Source organism: Heptranchias perlo, chromosome 6 (genome assembly GCF_035084215.1).
Source record: "Heptranchias perlo isolate sHepPer1 chromosome 6, sHepPer1.hap1, whole genome shotgun sequence".
In the NCBI taxonomy this organism is placed as follows: Eukaryota; Metazoa; Chordata; class Chondrichthyes; order Hexanchiformes; family Hexanchidae; genus Heptranchias; species Heptranchias perlo.
The window spans coordinates 16653523-16672743 of record NC_090330.1 but is presented as its reverse complement, the minus strand read 5'-3'; the positions used below and the strand labels follow the sequence as shown (position 1 = coordinate 16672743).

The 19221-nt window shown below is 41.2% G+C and overlaps 2 protein-coding genes across 3 annotated transcripts; both read right to left on the bottom strand.

Moving 5' to 3' along the window:
• On the bottom strand, window positions 1-5725 carry LOC137322460 (BTB/POZ domain-containing protein KCTD21-like). Of its 2 annotated transcripts, none has more exons than XM_067985379.1 (2): window positions 2984-5725; window positions 1-945 (listed from the first exon to the last, which is right to left on the bottom strand). In XM_067985379.1, the coding sequence occupies exons 1-2, from the start codon at window positions 3180-3182 to the stop codon at window positions 191-193; spliced, it is 954 nt and encodes a 317-aa protein (XP_067841480.1). In that variant the 5' UTR covers window positions 3183-5725; the 3' UTR covers window positions 1-190. The 2 variants fall into 2 exon arrangements, with proteins under 2 accessions (XP_067841480.1, XP_067841481.1); XM_067985380.1 differs by having other exon boundaries at window positions 2817-3072.
• Window positions 5726-6369: 644 nt separating this feature from the next.
• On the bottom strand, window positions 6370-9775 carry lipt1 (lipoyltransferase 1). The gene is made up of 2 exons (XM_067985378.1): window positions 9687-9775; window positions 6370-9558 (listed from the first exon to the last, which is right to left on the bottom strand). The coding sequence occupies exon 2, from the start codon at window positions 9549-9551 to the stop codon at window positions 8421-8423; it is 1131 nt and encodes a 376-aa protein (XP_067841479.1). The 5' UTR covers window positions 9552-9558; window positions 9687-9775; the 3' UTR covers window positions 6370-8420.
• Between the last annotated feature and the right edge of the window lie 9446 nt (window positions 9776-19221).

The following is a 19221-nucleotide window of genomic DNA, read 5'->3' as shown; positions in this document are numbered from 1 at the left end:
CAGCAAAATTCAACTGTACAAGTAAAAGAATCAACATTCATGATACTGCACATTATACATCAGGAGCTTTATTGTGAAGTACACAGCTAGTAATAGTTTCAGTTCTATATAAGAAACAAGCAAAAGGGAGAAACTATTCTAATCTTTTTTTAAAAAAAGATTCAGAACCAGTGTCAGTTGGCCTGCAGATTTATCTGTACTGAGTGAAATGCAGGATCACTGTGCCAAATGAAATAGGAGGAAAGGAATGAAGAAGGAATCCACCACTGACTGCTATTTTTAATACTTGCTGAACAAACACTTCCAGATTTGCGATTTGTTGATGAGACGGTGAAACATGGAGGCTTTTCCAATTCTGCGTTAAATATCGTCTTTCCATTGCACTTGTGTTACTTTCAGCCCATTCTAGCGATATAAATTTCAGATCTTCCAGATTGGTGCCAGCAGGCAAACGGTCTCCATTGAAAGTATAATAGAATTTGGAATCCAGGAGCTTCAGTAAGGCACATGATGTGGAAAATATTTGAACATTAACGATTTTTACAGTAAAGGAGCCAACATTATGTAACTGCGAGTCGTGAATGATGTTAAGCATTGCATTCTTTTCCATTTTAGTGACTTGGGATTCAATCTTCTGCAAAGCCTCCAGCAGAGGTTGGATCTGGAAAAAATCAGCTTCTCTGGTCAGAAGATCCAGCTCTTGGAAATCGACTGGAAGATCCAAGTGTGACGTTCGGAGGAAATTCAGGATGTATCGAAACATTTTTCCATCTCTGTCTATGAAGTAGTTTCCTTGCAGATCCTTGCTGGTGGGCAACGTTCCACTAAACATTGAGCCAAGCATCGATTCTGGATAGCGAGTCAAAGTCATCAGGGAAGTGGTGTATAACCTACCCCCCACATTCAGCATTATTGGTTCAGACATGGTGAAGTCCTTAACAATCTCTGTAAGCAAAATAAAAAGTTAAATATGGGATCCCAAAAAATATAACAGGAAGTATAAAACAAACTATCTGCCTTCATTGCTAGGTCCTAGACTGTTCCATCCTAGAACCAATAGTCTTCAATCATGCAGAGACAACTTCTGATCATTCTCTTTTTTGGGATGTTAGTGATATCAGCAACCCAGTATCAGCATCAAGCACTCCCCATTATAATATAGCATGAATAGATGCAGATAAAGCTTCCTCAATTATACCCTACAAAATGGTCAGCCTCAACCTCAGATGCACACCCACTACCAAACCAGCATGACGTTTTGGTTTCCATTTCTGACATCTTCCTTCCTGCGGCCTTGAAGTGAAATTGACAATTTAATGCCAAATTAGGAACAATTTTGTGCTGTGGGTACTTCCTTCTAGGAACTGGATTGAGATTACTGAGCCTAATCTTACCATCCATCACACCTGCACTTGTAGCATTATTTTCCAGTAGCGATTAGGAGCAGAAAACCAGACAATTTTCCTATCCCCAACCCAGGAGCAGAGGCTAATTGCAGTACCCCTTCCACTGTTCCAGCTAAGATCAATAAAGTTAACATGAAACAGGGCAATCCTTGGGGCCTTCCTGGTCTGCGTGTCTCAACTACTCAATGGATAAACTCAGCGAGCCACTGGGAGATCTTAAAATATTTTTTTAACAAAAACACTTGATTGCCCTGTGTTCCATAGAGCAACAATTTTCCCCAGACTGCTCGGCTTCTCTCCATAAATCTAAAAGCAGGATATTTCACAGCTAACATAAAAGGGGACTGTCAGGCACACCCAGTTAACTTTAAAGTGACATAGACCACACCAGGAAGGCTAGAAGCACTTGGAAACATGAAGTGTTGTTGCATCACTAAAGAAAATAAACTAACTTTTTAAAATTATAGTTGCCAATTTATTTTGGATGTCAAAAAAAATTGATATGGTTAAATATTTTTAGCAATATTACAATTGTTTCCACAAACGAGTCCAATTTTAAAAGGGATGCACTGGTGGTATTTCAAAAAGATACTAATTTGTGTACACTTTTTAAAAATGTCTTTGATTGTATTGCATCAGTGCTGAAATGGTAGGTTAATCAGGAACTCCGGCACTTTTAATCTCTCATAGGCTGTCTCTCGGCCTTTTGGATCCCACTAAAATCTAGTTACACAACCTTGCGTATCATTTTGGTGGTTTTGTGCTTTGTGAAATTGATAAAAAATACTTTGTTAATGATTTTCAAACTATATGCTAGAATACAGACATTCTCTACTATCTTATTTTACTGCCAAAGTGGGTTTGGCCTGAATGATTTACAAAGCTGAAGAGAAACACCAGAGTGGTGAGGGCTGATTACATGCACAGTTTCCTATATGCAGCCAGATTGTGGTACGAAGTGTCAGCCAAATGCTTTCTTTGGGGAGCAAAAGAAAATTAGAGCACTGGTGGAGGCACGACTGCATAAACAATCATTTTAACATATATAGAATAGAAAATATAAAAGTTCTATAAACAAACTATTTGGTGTTTAAAAGGATTACATTTTAGAAGTTTTCAAAAGTCCAGTTATTCCTAAAAAATAACTATGTCAGATTGAGTTCAACATATGAAACCATGGGCAATGTGCTTTAATGGATTTTATTAAGCTTACAAAAGACATAGAAAGTGTATTAACTGCACCTTCAAAACCATGTATTTGGAAAATTCTTCAACTATACCTTTTATTGATCTACCAAAAGTTCAGAACGTTCTGCGTTTAATTAAATCTATCCTTACCTTTAAAGCATTAACAAAAAACAGCCACACCCAGACCACAAATGCATTTCAAGACAGTAGAGTTCTACACACCTGTTTAATCCTTATTTTCTCTCATTAATTATTATTCCTATGTTTATGTCCTCGCACAGCTACCTCATTGGACCAAGATCATCCAGTTTATTAAATTTAAATTTAAAGTTTGGTGGAGATTGCATAGAAGCCGGATACAGGTAGTGTTTAATGCAGGCAGTTCTTACCTTCAATCTGAAGGATTGCTCGGCACACAGTACATTGCATTCTGGGAAATGTAGTATTACTCCCAGAATGCATTTCAGCTAGTATCATTTCAAAACAAACCTGTTGTACAGGAATGGTGATGCCACATGTGACACATTTAGGTGATTTAGTAGCTAGAATGCAAACCACTCGGCAAGCATTTACTAATCCCCTGGTCATACAAAACGTTATGCATTGAAAATTATTCCAGAGTTGCTGAATCCAAATCCAGTCCAGCTCCACAGAGACTCAACACAGTGATGATCTTGTGATAAGCCAATGTGCTGGCTCCAGCATTCAATGCGTGTCAGATTTTAGGGTGCATTTACATTACAGCTTTAGTATCGTTGCATACTGATTTATACTTCACAAGCAACAATAAAGTTCCAGTATAAATCCAGCCACAGGGCCTGATCTAACTCCTCAGAGAAGAGGTTTGAGACTCCCTGGAGGAGATAGCCTGCTTGGTTTTGACACTGCATGGAATGTAACTCCAGTGCTCAAAAAGGTCCATTCAATGGCACAGATGCTTTTTAAACCTAACTGGAGTTAATTTGGGTGGAGAGTGTGAACACTGCCTCCTATGCTTTCCAAACTTGAAATATTAACTCCAGGGAGAGGAGCTCCGAGTACTCGTGATCGCATATGTAAAAAATCTCTCATGGGAAGAATAGCAGTTCCAGCCTCACACTTTGAATGAGGTACCGCCTGGGTGGAACCCAGAATGCAGCTATTGGTATCAGATCAGTAGCTGCAGTGTAAATGCAACATTAGAGAATCTGCAGTGCTCAATTACATGCAGCCAGTATAACCTGGGGGGCATGAGTGAGATCTTTATTCATTATGCCTTCCTTTACTAGCCAGAATGATTGCCTTAAATAAGGATGATAACATTGCAAACAGAGACCTCAAAACAATGTGCTGCTTGCAAGCGAAGAGTTGTCTTATAATGGCAAGGAGATATGTTGCAATTTGCTGCCATCTGCTGGTAGAACAGGATGCAAATGTAACAAAGGTGCTATATAAATGCAAGCTGTTAACATAGTAAAACGTCCCAAGGAGCATAATCAGACAAAGAAATGACACCAAGCCAAAGAAAGAGATACTAGAACAAGCGACTAAAAGCTTGGTCAGAGGTAGGTTTTAAGGATCATCTTAAAAGGATAGAGTGGTGGAGAGACAGAGAGGTTTGGGAGAAAATTTCAGAGCTTAGGGCCTAGACAGCTGAAGACACGGCCGCCAATGCTGGGACAAAAGGAGTGGTGGATGCACAAGAGGGCAGAGTTGGAGGGACACAGAGTTCTTGGAGGGTTGTAGGGCTGGGAAGGTTACAGAAATAGGGAGGGGTGAGGCCATGGATTTCAATGTGAGGTTGAGAATTTTAAAATCATGGTGGACCAGGAGCCAATGTAGGTCAGTGAGCACAGGGGTGATGGGTAAATTGGACTTGGTGCGAATTAGGATAAGGGCAGCAGTTTATACTCCAAATCACAAAATTAAGTTTTCCTGAAGGAAAATAATACATGGAACACCAACCAATCTTTCATACATGCACTTCAAATATTTCGTAGTGGTGGCCACATGATTAGAGTGGTAGTTGTTGTGACTTGGCTGTATTCACATGCAAAATCCTGTGTAGAGAAAAAATATCCTCATCACAAATATAAGTACAGATGAATGATACTATTCAGCCCAACCTTCCAGAGGAGCTTACAGTCCTCAATGTATTCCAATTGCATCTTGAATGATTCCACAACTTTCTGCCTCTACTACCCTAGATGGAAGGCTATTCTTTGCATGCACTGTTTGCATGAAAAAGTGCTTCCTGAATTAGCCCTGAACAAGATCTTTACCAATGTATACCTGTAACCCCATGGCTTACCGTTGTGGCTTAACTTAAAATAGTGCTCCAGATTAACCTTTTCTATTCCACTTAATAACCTATATACCTTTATGATGTTCCTTTTCATTTGCCTCCTTTGAAAGCTGAAGGGGTTGAGTTTTCCTAGTCTTTTCTCATAACTCAGTTCCCTAACACTAGGGGTGGTAATTTTAAACCCCAAGAACGGGTGAGCTGGTGGCCAGTGGGTAGTAAAAATAGTTAAATTCGGGACCACATCCCGGCTCCAACGCGCCCACTTTTAACCCAAGTGCGTGCGCAGCGGAGACCCGGAAGTCCCATCCCCACTTAACATAAGAACATAAGAAATAGGAGCAGGAGTAGGCCAATCGGCCCTTTGAGCCTGCTCCGCCATTCAATAAGATCATGGCTGATCTGATCCTAACCTCAAATCTAAATTCATGTCCAATTTCCTGCCCGCTCCCCGTAACCCCTAATTCCCTTTACAAAAAGCTGTTGGGCCGACACTTAAAGGGGCAATGTACCTCATTGCGATAGTTGAGGTACTTTTTTTTTATGTATTAGAAATGAAAAACAAGTTTCACCTTACCTGTTTGGGTTTCCCATCGCTTCTGATTCATGTCAGGTGAAAGCAGATGAGAAGGGTCAGATCTATGAGGTGAGTGCCTTTATTGAACTACTTGTGGGCCAGGAGGAGCAGGAGTGCATCATCCGGGCCCAACAACTTCACCTGGCGCTATCGGACCCCCGCGATCAGCCGACCCCCCGATGGCCGAGACCCCTCCGTACCTCCGACTCCTCCTGACCTCCGATCGACGTCCTCCAATCTTCCTCCGACCTGATCACCTCTCGGTCCGCAATGTCCTCCACGCATCCTCCCCCCCTCCCCATGTCCTCCACGGCCCTTGATCGCTCCCTCCTCTCCGATTCCCACCCGACAGCCAGTCAATCAGATTGGCTGCTGGGTGTGACACTTGGAAGTAAAATTTATTGCCCTCATTAAAGTTGCAACCTGCCAACTTTACTTCCAGGTTTCGTGTCCGATTATCTTCCTCCTCTCCCCCCCCCCCCCCACCCCCCCTCTCCATATAAAAATCATGTCCTAGGAATCAGCCACGTAGCTCCTCTCTGCACTGTTTCCAGGTCTTGGAAATTTCTCTCATGTCTCACTGAGCAGAACTGAGCATAGCACTAAAGGGGAAGCCTGATCAGAGAACTAAGCAGTTTCATCATTACAACCTCATACTTGAACTCTACTGATTTGGTAATTTAGCTCAGCGTTCTATTTCATTCGTTGTTTTTTGTTCTACAATCACTGGATATACTGAATGTAAATCTACTATCCTCCCTTACCGCTTTTGCCTCTCCCCTAGCTAGTTCAACATCAGTCATCTTGTAAGTGTGTCTCCCCATTCTTTCTTCCAATGTGTAACACCTTGGACTTAACCGCATCAAATTTCACTGCCCCAGTTTAGCATCAGAGAAATTTGACCAAATTGCAACACATTTCTGAATCCAAGTTGTTTATGTAGATTAGAAAAACAAGGGACCTAGCACCAATCTGCCCTTTGGATGGGACCATAAAACCATGCCTGCATTTACCTGTTCTAGTGCACATTAAAGATTCTATAGCATTATTTGAACAAAAACAGAAAATTCTGGTATCCTGGCCAACATTCCTCCCTCAACCAACACAAAAAAGATTAATTGATCATTGATCTAATTACTGTTTGTTGGATCTTGTGTGCAAAATGGCTGCTACATTTGTCTACATAACAATAACTGAATTTCAAATTAATTCATTGTCTATGAGTCACTTTAGTACATTTGAGAGACATGCTAAGGTGCTATATAAATGCAATTTTTTTTGTCATTAAGATACAAATTTAGTCATATACAAAAAAAAACTGAGGACAGTAGTTCAGTTTCAAATTGACAGCAGGGTCCTAGAATAGTGTATTGTAAAGTACAACTGTGACTACAGTGTGAACAAGAAAACAGGTATGTAGCAGATTTTTTTTTACTGCAAACAAAAATGAAATTAATAGGTACACAACATTTTTTAAAAACATGCAGATTTAAATTTTGAAATCAATAGGTAGTGGCATTCTCTAGTATGAAACATTCTCATGCTCCAGAACTTCCTCCTTAAATCCCTCCACCTTGCCATCTTCCTCCCTGCTTTGAAAGGCCTCCTCAAAACCCTGCTTTTTATACAATGCTTCGCCTCCCTTGGCTACCCCGTTTTCCCTTTCCAGCCTCCTGCTCAGCACCCACCGTCTTTCCTCTCTCCTGTAAAATACTCCTTTCTGTACATGGTAGAAATTTAAGTTGTTGTAATAGTGCAGCTGCTTTCAGAACTAATTTCTCAGTATTTGCTCATTACCTTGGCACAAAAACAATCCAAAGCCAATATTAAAAAAGTAATTTAAAAAAAAAAAAAATCGCAGATGGTGGAAATCTTTTGTGGAACAGACAATGCTGGAAATACATAGCAAGTGTACTTCCAACATTTTCTGTTTAATTTTAAAATGTGGATTGAGGTAGTTTATAGGAAGATTTAACTCTTACATAATCCACATTAAACAGTATATCAGTGCACTCTGTTGACAAAAGATTAGTTCAAACTTGAAACCTTAACTCATCTGCAGTTTTTTGTTTAAAAAAATAAACATGCAAAAACCCCCCCTTCCCCCTGGGGCTGCGAGGGAATAGAGTACAGAATGGTACAAACCTACAGAGTGGATTATTCGCCTGCTCTCTGGGCCCATGCAGGGAGAAGCAAGTTCATTTTGACTTTGCTGTTTTAGAGGTTTTTGCTACCTCGAAGGTACTAAACAAATAAAGACGTACTGTCATTTTGTCAGAAAGTCCATGAGAAGGGCATCAAAGGCCTCAGTACAAAATACATTTGGTGTTGGGTGCATATTATTCAAAAAATTAGACGACTCAGAGCGAGCAGTAATGAAGCAAAGTAAACTGTGGGGCACCTAGATACGAATACTACATTAAATGAATTTGATATGTACTTTCCTACAAACCAAAATCCCCGCACTGATATTATTCCCCATATCAGATGTACATTAAACTCTTCCTCCAGCACTTGCCCTTATACAGATACAATACACACTGACCCCACCTAACATTCCAGATATATAGATTTCAACCACAACAAAAATAAGTGACATTTACACATATAAATATTTGTGTGCGTATATATATATTGTCTGTTAATTCAAATATTCCTAATAGACACTAATCACATTATTTAGATTCAAGCCCATCACCGATACAGACCCCTTTTGCTTCTCTATTCCCTAAAGAAAATAACTACTTCATACCGCCTGGAACCTTTTTACAGTTTTTACTAACTTGGCAATGTGGATTTTAAAAAAAACATTTCTGTAAAACTCATCTTTGAATAAAAGTTGCACAAAACAAAACTAGATGCATTTTATCTTGATTCAAGATATCAGTTGGTAGGTTCAACAGTGTTAAATTCAAGTTTGCCAGGGTGTATGTAGAGAGTTGACATTAAAATCGCTCAGGACTAAAAACTACATAATTGCCATAACTTTTTCACAAAGTACATTCCATTTGTTATGTAGCTCATTGTCCTGAGGACAAAACCTTAAATGCGCACTTGCCAAAACCAGTGTTTCAGTGGGGCAAAACTTGCTGCCAATGAGGTCTGAAGCTAGCTGGTCACACATTGCCGCTGGCAGCCAATCAGACAACACTTCAATATTACAGCTTTCAATTCTGCCACGATCGATGCTCATGTTCAATTTAACTTCTGCCCCGGATAAATTATGGTCCACAGAGAAAGTGTGACTGACACTGAACTTGGGTGTTCTTCCATAGATCCAGTCCCAGCTCTTAAGCTCCTGGGTAAATTTGTTAACTTCTGGTAGCACCAAATTGTCTTTGGGGTCAATGAGCATGATTTGGTTTTGGAGGTTGTGGTGCCTTGCATACTCTTCTGCAATGGCATCCATCAAGACATCGCAAGTGAGAGTGGGATCCTCTTCCCAGAGGTTTTTCACAGTGGCAGGTATACTAGGGGTAGCGTTGCTTTTTATACCTTGGTGAGGAGTGCGCAGCACAGAGGACAGTAAAGACTTGTCTGAGTTACAAAGCAAGGTGAAATGGTGGTAAGCAGAGGTCCTTCCAATCTTGGAGGCAGTGCCGGAGATCTTAAAGGCACCGTTGAGCAGCAGGTCGTACCTGTCTGTGGCCAAGATGTCCAGGTGAGGCCGGATCCTCTTCAGGGCAGAGATGACCAGCTCCAAGTTCCGGCGCCTGTTGTACCCTTTCTTGGAGGTGAAGAAGGTCACGTTGATGTTGCCGAGGTCGTGGTACACGGTGCCTCCCCCGCTCCTCCTCCGGCTGAGCTTGACGCCTTTGTCCCTCATGAGTTTCAGGTTGCATTCCTGCCAGGGGTTCTGGTGGCGGCCGATGACCACGGCTGGGCGGTTCCTCCACAGCAGGAGCACCTCTCGGTCCCGGCACTGCAGGTGCTGGTGCAGCCAGTCCTCCGCCGCCAGGTTCTCGTAAACATCGGTGGACGCGGACTGCAGGAGAAGGGCGCCACCCTGGAGGTCGTCGAAAGCGGCCGGAGTGGTGAGGCGAGCGGGGGAGAGCGCTCGCCACACCGCCCGGAGTCGACCATTCAGTAAGAGCATCATCAGGTCGCTGCGAGAAAAAAAAAATTACAAATTTAACAGTTTTTTTTTAAAAACCCCCACCCCCCACACAATTGTACTGTTTATGAGAGGGAACAGCCGCCCTCGCAAACCGCATGTGAAGACACGTTCACTCACCCCGATCCTTTTTTCAAACTGCGTCTGTAATTGAGCGAAAGGCCGGCTTCGGCCCAAAGCCTCCTCTCCACCGTGTGTCAGTGCGGTGGAGAGAGGAGCTGATGGACATTCCCCCCCTCTCTCCCTCTCATAGCGCCATCTACACACCGGAGTGCCGTCCGACAAAGCGCCCGTCGGTTTAATAGACGCTTTTCACCGCCCATGTGCATTCTGGGACGGTGCCACCTCCATGGCTGGAAGAGGAACATGGGCAAATCCTATAGCCTGGTGAGCTTTGAAGAGGCGGGGTGGGGGAGGGGAAAAAGACGGGTTAAAGAAGACGAGAGATATTTATGATACTGTTGTAATTCCTACATTACAACACTTCAAAAGTACTTCACTGGCCGTTAAAGCGCTTTGGGACGTGAAAGGCGCTATATAAATTCCAGTTCCTTTTTTTTTTACTGTAGCCATGAGACGGATGCAGCATGTCGCCTTTAATCATACTTATGTTTAAGGCATAAGTTTAAGCCTCCCGTTTACGGCTTCAGCCGAAAATCTCACATCTAGAGTATTTGTCCAACTCTGCTATTCTGATATAACTTACTCTTGAAAAGCTAACAGAGCTCCATATATTTAAATAGGTTTTCGATCTGTGTCGTTCTTGAATATGGTGAAAGTCATTCCCAACAGTTCTCGGATCATGTATGAATATAGATCTGATAGTGCTAATCAGAAAGATAATATATTTTTTTACTTCAATATATACAAATGCAGCAAGTTAGTATCTTTCTAGCTTGTATTTCATTTTTTTTCGTTTAGTGAGTATTAACATATTGGTAATCTGATTAAAGGGTCCACATGATACCACAAACTGCAATAGCAATGCTTGAATCCAAAATAAGATTAAAGCTTCAAAATCGTTTTAGGGTATCCATTATTTTACACTGTGACATCAGTGGAGCTGTTTTATTCCATTTTGGTAGATTTTGACTCTTTCCTCCCCCCCCCCCCCCCCACACACACACACAGCTGTTGCGATTGATGTTAGCAACCACCATGACTCTCATTTTCTCAAAAAAAATGAACAGTTGTGTTTTTATTTGTAAAAGTTAAGGTACATTTATACTGCACCAAGTAAACAGAGAGCAAATCATTCCTGAATTCACTTCTGGTTGGGAAAGCTGGTTCTACCAAAAGCTCTTCTTCCTGGTTTGCAAATTGCTCTGAAGCTTGTTGTCATTATTCTGTTTTTACACATGCGTGATAATGTCACAATGCTCAGGGCGCGCACACACACAACAATTTGCAACATTTAGCAGCAATGAAAAATATTTAATTCATGATACTTAGGAGGGACATTCAATTATTTCAAGATTTTCAATTAAATTTCCAATTTTGACAAAGTTTCATCAATACCCTCACTTTATTGGGGACTTTTGAACCCAAATGACAGAAAACCATGCTCTCTAAGATCTGCAGTTTGGGTGTGAAATCTCCAGTCCTGGGGGTCTGACTCACTTCAGCACCAGTAGTGTGATCCACTCTGAGATTGCTGGTGTCAGTCTCTATTTGCACACCAACTTTGTTACACAGCGATGCTGAGATTGGTGTGTAAACCTAGTTAATCAAAGGTGAACGTACACTTTGAGACAAACAAGTAGTAAACAAACAGGGCCAGATTAAGGCATAGGCGACCTAGTCGCACATATGCCTAAGATACTGCAGCAAGGGGAGCCCAAAGAAAATACAGCTCCAGACTTTGGCCTAGGCTCCCAGGATAAGCTGGATCCTGTTTTCCTTATTAAAGCCAAATTGTAAAGCACATACCTGCTGCACCTGGCTGTGATTCTCCACCTACCTCTCCATTCAATTGGGCAAGAACAAAGTGAGGTTCTGGTAATAGCACCTCCCTCTGCTAGGAATGGACAATAGCCATATCAATCACAACAGTGATAGGATCTCACAAATATTAATGTTTACAAAAGGTGCGGGGAAAAGTGCAGTATACCATTAAAAGTGATTAAGCTCTGTTGGGTGCGGTGCTTCTCCGACTGTGACCTGCAAGTCTCCATCTTGACCCTTCTGACTTGTTGTATCCTCCCACCCATTTGAATGGCAGACCACTTATTGAGTACTCTACAAAGCATCCTAAACATCTAGAAACTTTAGACCAAAAACCTGCTTTGAAGTTGAAAGAGCATCATTGAATGTGGTAGGAAAAGGAAGCACTTTGATGAAGAAAAGGAAGAAGGGACATCATTTAAGAAGTCATATTAATGATGTCATGTTTCCATTTGTAACAAGTTTTGTTTTTGCTTTTGCAAATTTTACTGAGCACTCATTGGGGCCAATATCCATCTACTGATGTGTTTTGTCTGAAAGGTTAAGAACTGATGATAATCCTATCTGAACGGTAAAGTGCTAATGGCATTCAAATTTTCTGGGTCAACACACTTGTATAATTATTCACAGACCCAGGTTCGGCCCTAGGTAGGGGTAGGTTCCATACTAGTGATGGGAGTGGCAAACTGTGTACAAATGACCACACTTCAAAAAGTACTTCATTGGCTTTAAAGTACTTTGGGATGCCCTGAGGTCATGAAAGGAGCTATATAAATGCAAGTTCTTCTTTTCTTTAACTACTCATTATGACTTTGTTTCTTTCTAATCACATGATACCCTCTTAACTATTGCTTTCCACAGTAACAACATTAACTAATTTGGCACAGTGAAACAGTATCAGTTCACAAATTCTTTAATCTCTGCTGTATCTGACTATTAAATATATTACATCTACAATTAACATATATAAATGCTTATAAATAATTAAAATTTACAGTCTAATTCCATGATCTCTCACTCCCAGCGGGGTTGTCTTTCTGAAAAGTGGTATGAACCGGAGATAGGGTATAAAATTGTAGGCCCAATTCTCTGATCCGTGCTCCCTGTGAGTGCAGCTCCCACTGGAAGCACTGGATTGCAGAACAAGCCCTTTACTGTCCCATGTTTTATTCAAAAAAATATTTGGCATCTGTTTTGTGTTTCCGCTTACCATATATTTTTGAAGGGTTTTTTTACAAATACTAGAGCATCTTCTGATGAGTTGGAGGGAACGTTGTTTAATCTCATGTCGTCAACAATATATTATCGGGACCACTGATTTGTGATGATTGAATAATCAAAATTGTGTTTTTATTACAGAGTATTTTGGGAGTATTAATGCTACTTCCCCCTCTACTGTTTACTTTAAAACCCTATTAATAATGGTTACAAATATAATACATCAGTTGATTAATCCCTCTCCCTACCGTCAGCCTGTATAGCATTTTCCCTTACATTCTCTGTTGAAGCTAATTAATGTTGCTCAGCAACTATTATGCATTGAAGTTTCAAGTGCAGTATCAGAAATTTGGCAACAATAGATGTATATGCTAATAACACTTTGAGAATCAGTCTCCACAAATGCTAATAAGCTGAATTGAAAAGGATCCTCTAACACAATAGATTATTTTGAAAACCATTTTTCTTTAGGAGAATAAAAGCAATTAATTTGTAATTTCACGTAAACTTGCAATTTTTTAGATATGGATGTGTTTATCTTGTTACTCTCAGCTGGATCTGTGCTAACCTTCACCAAATAGTTATGATAGTCTTGCAATTAGAGATTGGAACCATGTCAATCCTCTATAACAGAATCAGTAATCTGATTCTTGAGCTGGACAGGTATTCAGTATTCTAGAGCACAGTTGATAATTGGCAAACCAACTTGGCTCATTAATGGGTCTGGAGCGGGTTGGGGTTCATTGCACATAGCTTCTGATAACCCTGCAGGTCAACACCCTATGGTGGTGCTAGGTTTTGGGTGGGAATACCTTCACCACACGGACTGAAGGGGTTCAAGAAGGCAGCCTTCCATCCCTTCTCAAGGGAAACTAGGGATGGGCAATAAATGCAGTCCTTGCCAGCCATGCCCACATCCCGAGAATGAAAAATGTGCCACAAAAAATATCTGCCAGATAAGCCAGTATCAATGCAATGTACCACTGAATCCATCAGGTCACTGATACCATATTTAATAGGCCAAATAACTTTATCACCTGCTCCAAGGAAGAACAGAAGCAAAAGGAGAGTGTCCAGTACTTATACAGGTTGCAAGGATCCCCAGGTTTAAGCCCTAGTTGGTGCGACTCATCTGGCTATATGGGCATCTTCTATTAATCCAGTGGCATTCATGAGGAGGAATGGGTTCCACTCAGTAAATGTACAGCTTTTTTGTGATCACGGTCATCAAAGTATGCCAGATATCTGGACATCCAATGCACAGGTATCTGCAAATCAGCCAGAACAGGGCAATACAGAAAGACGATTTGCCACCACATTCTTAGCAGCAACATACTCGTAACTTGACATAGCTATTAATCCAAACCCAAATGGAATTTAACCCGGAAAAGTGCGAGGTGATGCACTTTGGAGGGACTAACAAGGCAAGGGAATACACAATGAATGGGAGGACCCTAGGCAAGACAGAGGGTCAGAGGGATCTTGGTGTGCAAGTTCACAGATCCCTGAAGGCGGCGGAACAGGTAGATAAGGTGGTAAAGAAGGCATATGGGATACTTGCCTTTATTAGCCGAGGCATAGAATATAAGAGCAAGGAGGTTATGATGGAGCTGTATAAAACACTGGTTAGGCCACAGCTGGAGTACTGTGTGCAGTTCTGGTCGCCACACTACAGGAAGGATGTGATCGCTTTGGAGAGGGTGCAGAGGAGATTCACCAGGATGTTACCAGGGCTGGAGCGCTTCAGCTATGAAGAGAGACTGGGAAGATTGGGTTTGTTTTCCTTGGAGCAGAGGAGGCTGAGGGGGGACATGATTGAGGTGTACAAAATTATGAGGGGCACAGATAGGATGGATACTAAGGAGCTTTTTCCCTTCGTTGAGGGTTCTATAACAAGGGGACATAGATTCAAGGTAAAAGGCGGGAGGTTTAGAGGGGATTTGAGAAAGAACTTTTTCACCCAGAGGGTGGTTGGAGTCTGGAACTCACTGCCTGAAAGGGTTGTGGAGGCAGGAACCCTCACAACATTCAAGAAGCATTTGGATGAGCACTTGAAATGCCATAGCATACAAGGCTACGGACCAAATGCTGGAATATGGGATTAGAGTAGACAGGGCTTGATGGCCGGCGCGGACACGATGGGCCGAAGGGCCTCTATTCGTGCCGTATAACTCTATGACTATGACTCTACCTAGAATGTCATTGCTCACATTACTTAAAAGGCCACTTTCCCCCCCAACACACCAACAGAATTTATGGTGAACCCCCCCATTATCCTTTAGCCACCTTCACTGCACAGCCAGGCATATGCTGCAACATAAAGGATAGTGAACCTCTAAGAAATCGTTGCAATCATTTCCACTGTATTGTGATTCTGTGTCTTGTGTTTTATGGTGTGGTGGGTACTACTTTTTCTGGTGTTTACCCTTGGTAATGTTTAATTCTGGGTGTGTCCTGCTAGCTAATCTAATGTTCCTTCAAAGTGCTACTCTGATGGGATGACAAAATGATGTGCCTGGCTCAAGGATATCTGAGGGTTTTCTGCAATTGCAAGCATCACTTGTGCTGCTGCTGTGGCTGCCTGGACCTGTTTGCCTTCCAGCACAGAAAGTCTCATTTGAGTGGGCCAGCTGGGTGGCAAGGATGATGAGTCATCCTGAGCAACAACTCTTTCATCTCTGCTCCTTCTACTACGACCCTGTTGCTAGGTGCAGCCTCAGCACGTTCAGCCATCGGCTGCTGTGAGGTCACGGAAACTCTGCATCAAGGTCCTATTCAAATAATTTCCCAGCATAAGGATGGACTTATGATGATTGGTGCCCAAGATTTTATTACAAGTTTTTTGTGTCTGCACTAGATATTCTCTCGAGTTCAGCATCAACGGTCTCTCATGTAACTGGACCACGCATTCCCTATGATGAGGAGTTTCTGTTGCCCAATATCTATGATAGCATGACTTGGGGGCTCCCTCTCTCCTTCTCCCCCTCCCTAACTCCTTCTCCCCCCGCTCCCTCTCTCCTTCTCCCCCTCCCTCACCCCCCCTCTCTAACTCCTTCTCCCCCTGCTCCCTCTCTCCTTCTCCCCCTCCCTCTCTCCTTCTCTCTAACTCCTTCTCCCCCTGCTCCCTCTCTCCTTCTCCCCCTCCCTCACCCCCCCTCTCTAACTCCTCCCCCTGCTCCCTCTCTCCTTCTCCCCCCTCCCTTGCTCCCTCTTGCAAATGCCCCCACTTGCATTTCTCCTATGTTTCGGAAGACTGATTAATAAGCAATCTAGGGAGACAAGACCAATTGTGAACCAAGAGACTGGTTTAATTTTAATACAACACATGAACAAACATAAATATAGTTCTCAGTGAAATTTAATCTCATCTTGATTGCTCCCATAACATCAAAAATGATAGAATTGCACAAACTTTCTTTCCTATATTACAACAGTGACCACACTTCATAAGTACTTCATTGGCTGAAAATCAATTTGGGATGTCCTGAGGTCATAAAGGATGCAAAATGTATCTATTTTTGAAAATTGAACGGGTATCAGCATCAGAAAAGATACACTCTTTTACTATCTCTCAGATTACAATGCTTTCTGAAGTTTATAGAATGCAAATCAAAAGCTACAATGGGTGTTCAATTAGTATGCTATAATTTTTCCCACACCATGCATGCATTCATCTATCTGCTTAAAAAATATAATCCTTACCTGAAAAAGTTTTTAAAATTTTGCCCTCTAGCTTTGCTTCAAATTATTTTGAGAACAACTAAGTAGAAACTGCTAGATTCTAAAGAAATATATTCCATCAGTAAAGCTGACTGAACAGTATTGAGACATCCTAGAAAATTAGGTACACCATATATGTTCAGATGGCACAACCAAAATTCAGCTAACAGTGTCACAGCTCTGGGCAAAGATATCAGCTCCAAGCAAAAGCTCTTGGGTGAGTAAAAACTTTAATGAAGGAACTAACAGACTCAAAAGACAATTCAATGGATACATTTAATCATATTATTGAGATTGTATGTAATTTTATGAATTCTTTATTTTGCTTAATCCCTCAATTTTGGACATTAGAAATTTCAGTTCCTGAAAAAAATGGTAAATGAAAATTTTTCAGAATACATTTTACATCAAGGGAGAATTTCACAAAATCTGCTGTGACTCATTTCTATACTACACCTTGTTTTGTGTGGGAGCTAATATATTTTTATTCCAAATCAAGTTCAACCTTTCCTGACTTCCTCCTTCAATATTCAGGAAGTACATTTTGCCAGAAAGTAAACCAAGAATATTCTATAGTTTGTACCAATAAATTCAGATATTGAAATGTTTTATCTAAATGAGGTGTAGGTGTGAGGTGCAGCAGGTAGGACCTCTGTGCCATTAGTGTTTCTGTTGATAGCATGAGTCCATTAATTAACATTTCTTAGATGCATTAACTACTCTTCTTATGGTTGCTTTAGTTGGACATTTTAAGGTAAATCATTTCTCTACACAGCATTTGTTAATGGCAAAGATAAGGGGGACCAGGTGGGCAAAACAATAAGATACAGTTCTTTCACCTCTAGGCCCTGGGTTCAAATACAGGTTAGACTGATGGGATGAAAGTATTATTCTGCCAACCATAAGGAACCTAACTAACATGAGTTTGGGGACACGTGCAATCCAGTTCTTAGTAGGTGCAAACTGCTTATAATTCTGCTCCTTTCATCTGTGTATGATTTTTAAACAATGTTGTTAATGTGTTGGAGTGAACTTCCTCTGTTCACTATTTTACTGAATTGAGAAACCTGTTTAAAATGAAACAACTGTATTAAAATAGCAAACAGAGGAATTTCATCCAAATGCATTAACCAGTTTGTTAAAAAATATACACAGAGGAATTTCTACCTTCAAATTGAGAGGCTGCAAGGATGGGTGTTGTTGGAAGTGGAAAAATCACACTGGTGCAGTAAGAAGTACTCTTCTGAAGTAGTGTCAGCCATGGCTCATAAAGTAGCACTCTCGCCTCTGAGTCAGAAGGTAGTGGGTTCAAGCCCACTCCAGAGGCTGACATTTCTGTGCAGTACTGAGGAAGTACTGCACTGTCGGAGATACTGTCTTTTGGATAAGATGTTAAACCAAGGCCCTGTCTGCTGTCTCAGGTGGATGTAAAAGATCCCATGGCATTATTTCGAAAAAGAAAAAGGGAGTTCTCCCCAGTGTCCTGGTTATGACATTCCTGTTTGTGAGGCCTCGCTATAGTGCAAATTGGCTACCGCATTTCCTTACATTACAACAGTTGCACTTAAAAAGTAATTCATTGGCAGTAAAGTGCTTTGGGACATCCTGAGGTCGTGAAAGGCAAGTTCTTCCTTTCCGAGTTTGGTGTTAGGGTAAACTACAGCAAGGTGTACTTTGCATCTAATGCGTGCTACAATTTACCTAGAAGTGATTATGCTGATAATGAGTGCAACACGTGGGAGTTTGTTGAAAGCTAGCTTTGTACAAAAGTCTCAGTTGGAAATCCATTGAATTTGTATAACGGTCCCAGCAAAAAGTGAACAATCCTTGGTTTGGGTCAAGATTAATAAATATACAAATGGTTTTGATCTTGATCAGAAAATAAACTGAAGTTAACTCTGAGCTAAAGAGACCTGACGTAACAGTATGCTGATGTACTACCATGATACACCATGGTAGGATGGAGTTTCATGTATCAAATTCTAAATCTTTCCTCAGATTTTTCTTTAATACATTACATTTTGATGTGGTGACTTTACAACACCACCAGAAATGTGGGGGTGGATTTTTGTTTACACTGCTGGGGCAGTAATCTGGAGGAGCAGATTGCCCACCCTTTATAGAACCTGCCTGATTTTCTTTCCATTGATTTCAATGAAATGAACATCATGCAGGCTCTATGAGAGGGTGGGTAATCCATACTGCCCAGGCAATGAAGACGAAAATCTACCCTGTGGTCTCAACAGGGCTGGCCGACAATTTTTAAATATTTTAATTTTATCGTCTATCTCTCAACTCATTAGGCAATGGCTACACTATGGCACTACAATAGAAAACTGGATATACACACACACACACACACAACAGTTCTTTGTCACACAACATTCAGGTTTGCTTTTAGCAACACCATTAAAAAATAGATGTAATTTTACAAATTTACTCAGTCAGTGTAGAGCTTTGTACGCTCATGTAGATTGGGCACGGGCCGTCCCACTGCTAAATTAGTCAATGATGTGCCTGTTTTACGCCTGAAAATTTAAAGGAAGGCTCTGTTCTGAAAGTACAGAATAGACTCCTTTTGAAACAATTAAGTAGTGGAGGATGATATGTGTGTGTGTCGTGCGTGTAATTCTGTATCCTCCGTATTACCAATGAGCACCTTGAAGGCAGTTTCAACGTTATGCAAATCAATTTGTAAAAGTGCAATACAATCCTTGGAAGCCCAAGTCCGTCATTAAATATTCAATTCTGGAAACATATTTTATTAATTTTT

Coding starts and splice junctions, on each gene's coding strand:
- LOC137322460 (XM_067985379.1), bottom strand. CDS start 3,182: ATGACCAGGGGATTAGTAAATGCTTGCCGAGTGGTTTGCATTCTAGCT. Junction 946..2,983: donor AGCAATCCTTCAGATTGAAG/GTAAGAACTGCC, acceptor TTTTGCTTACAG/AGATTGTTAAGGACTTCACC.
- lipt1 (XM_067985378.1), bottom strand. CDS start 9,551: ATGATGCTCTTACTGAATGGTCGACTCCGGGCGGTGTGGCGAGCGCTC.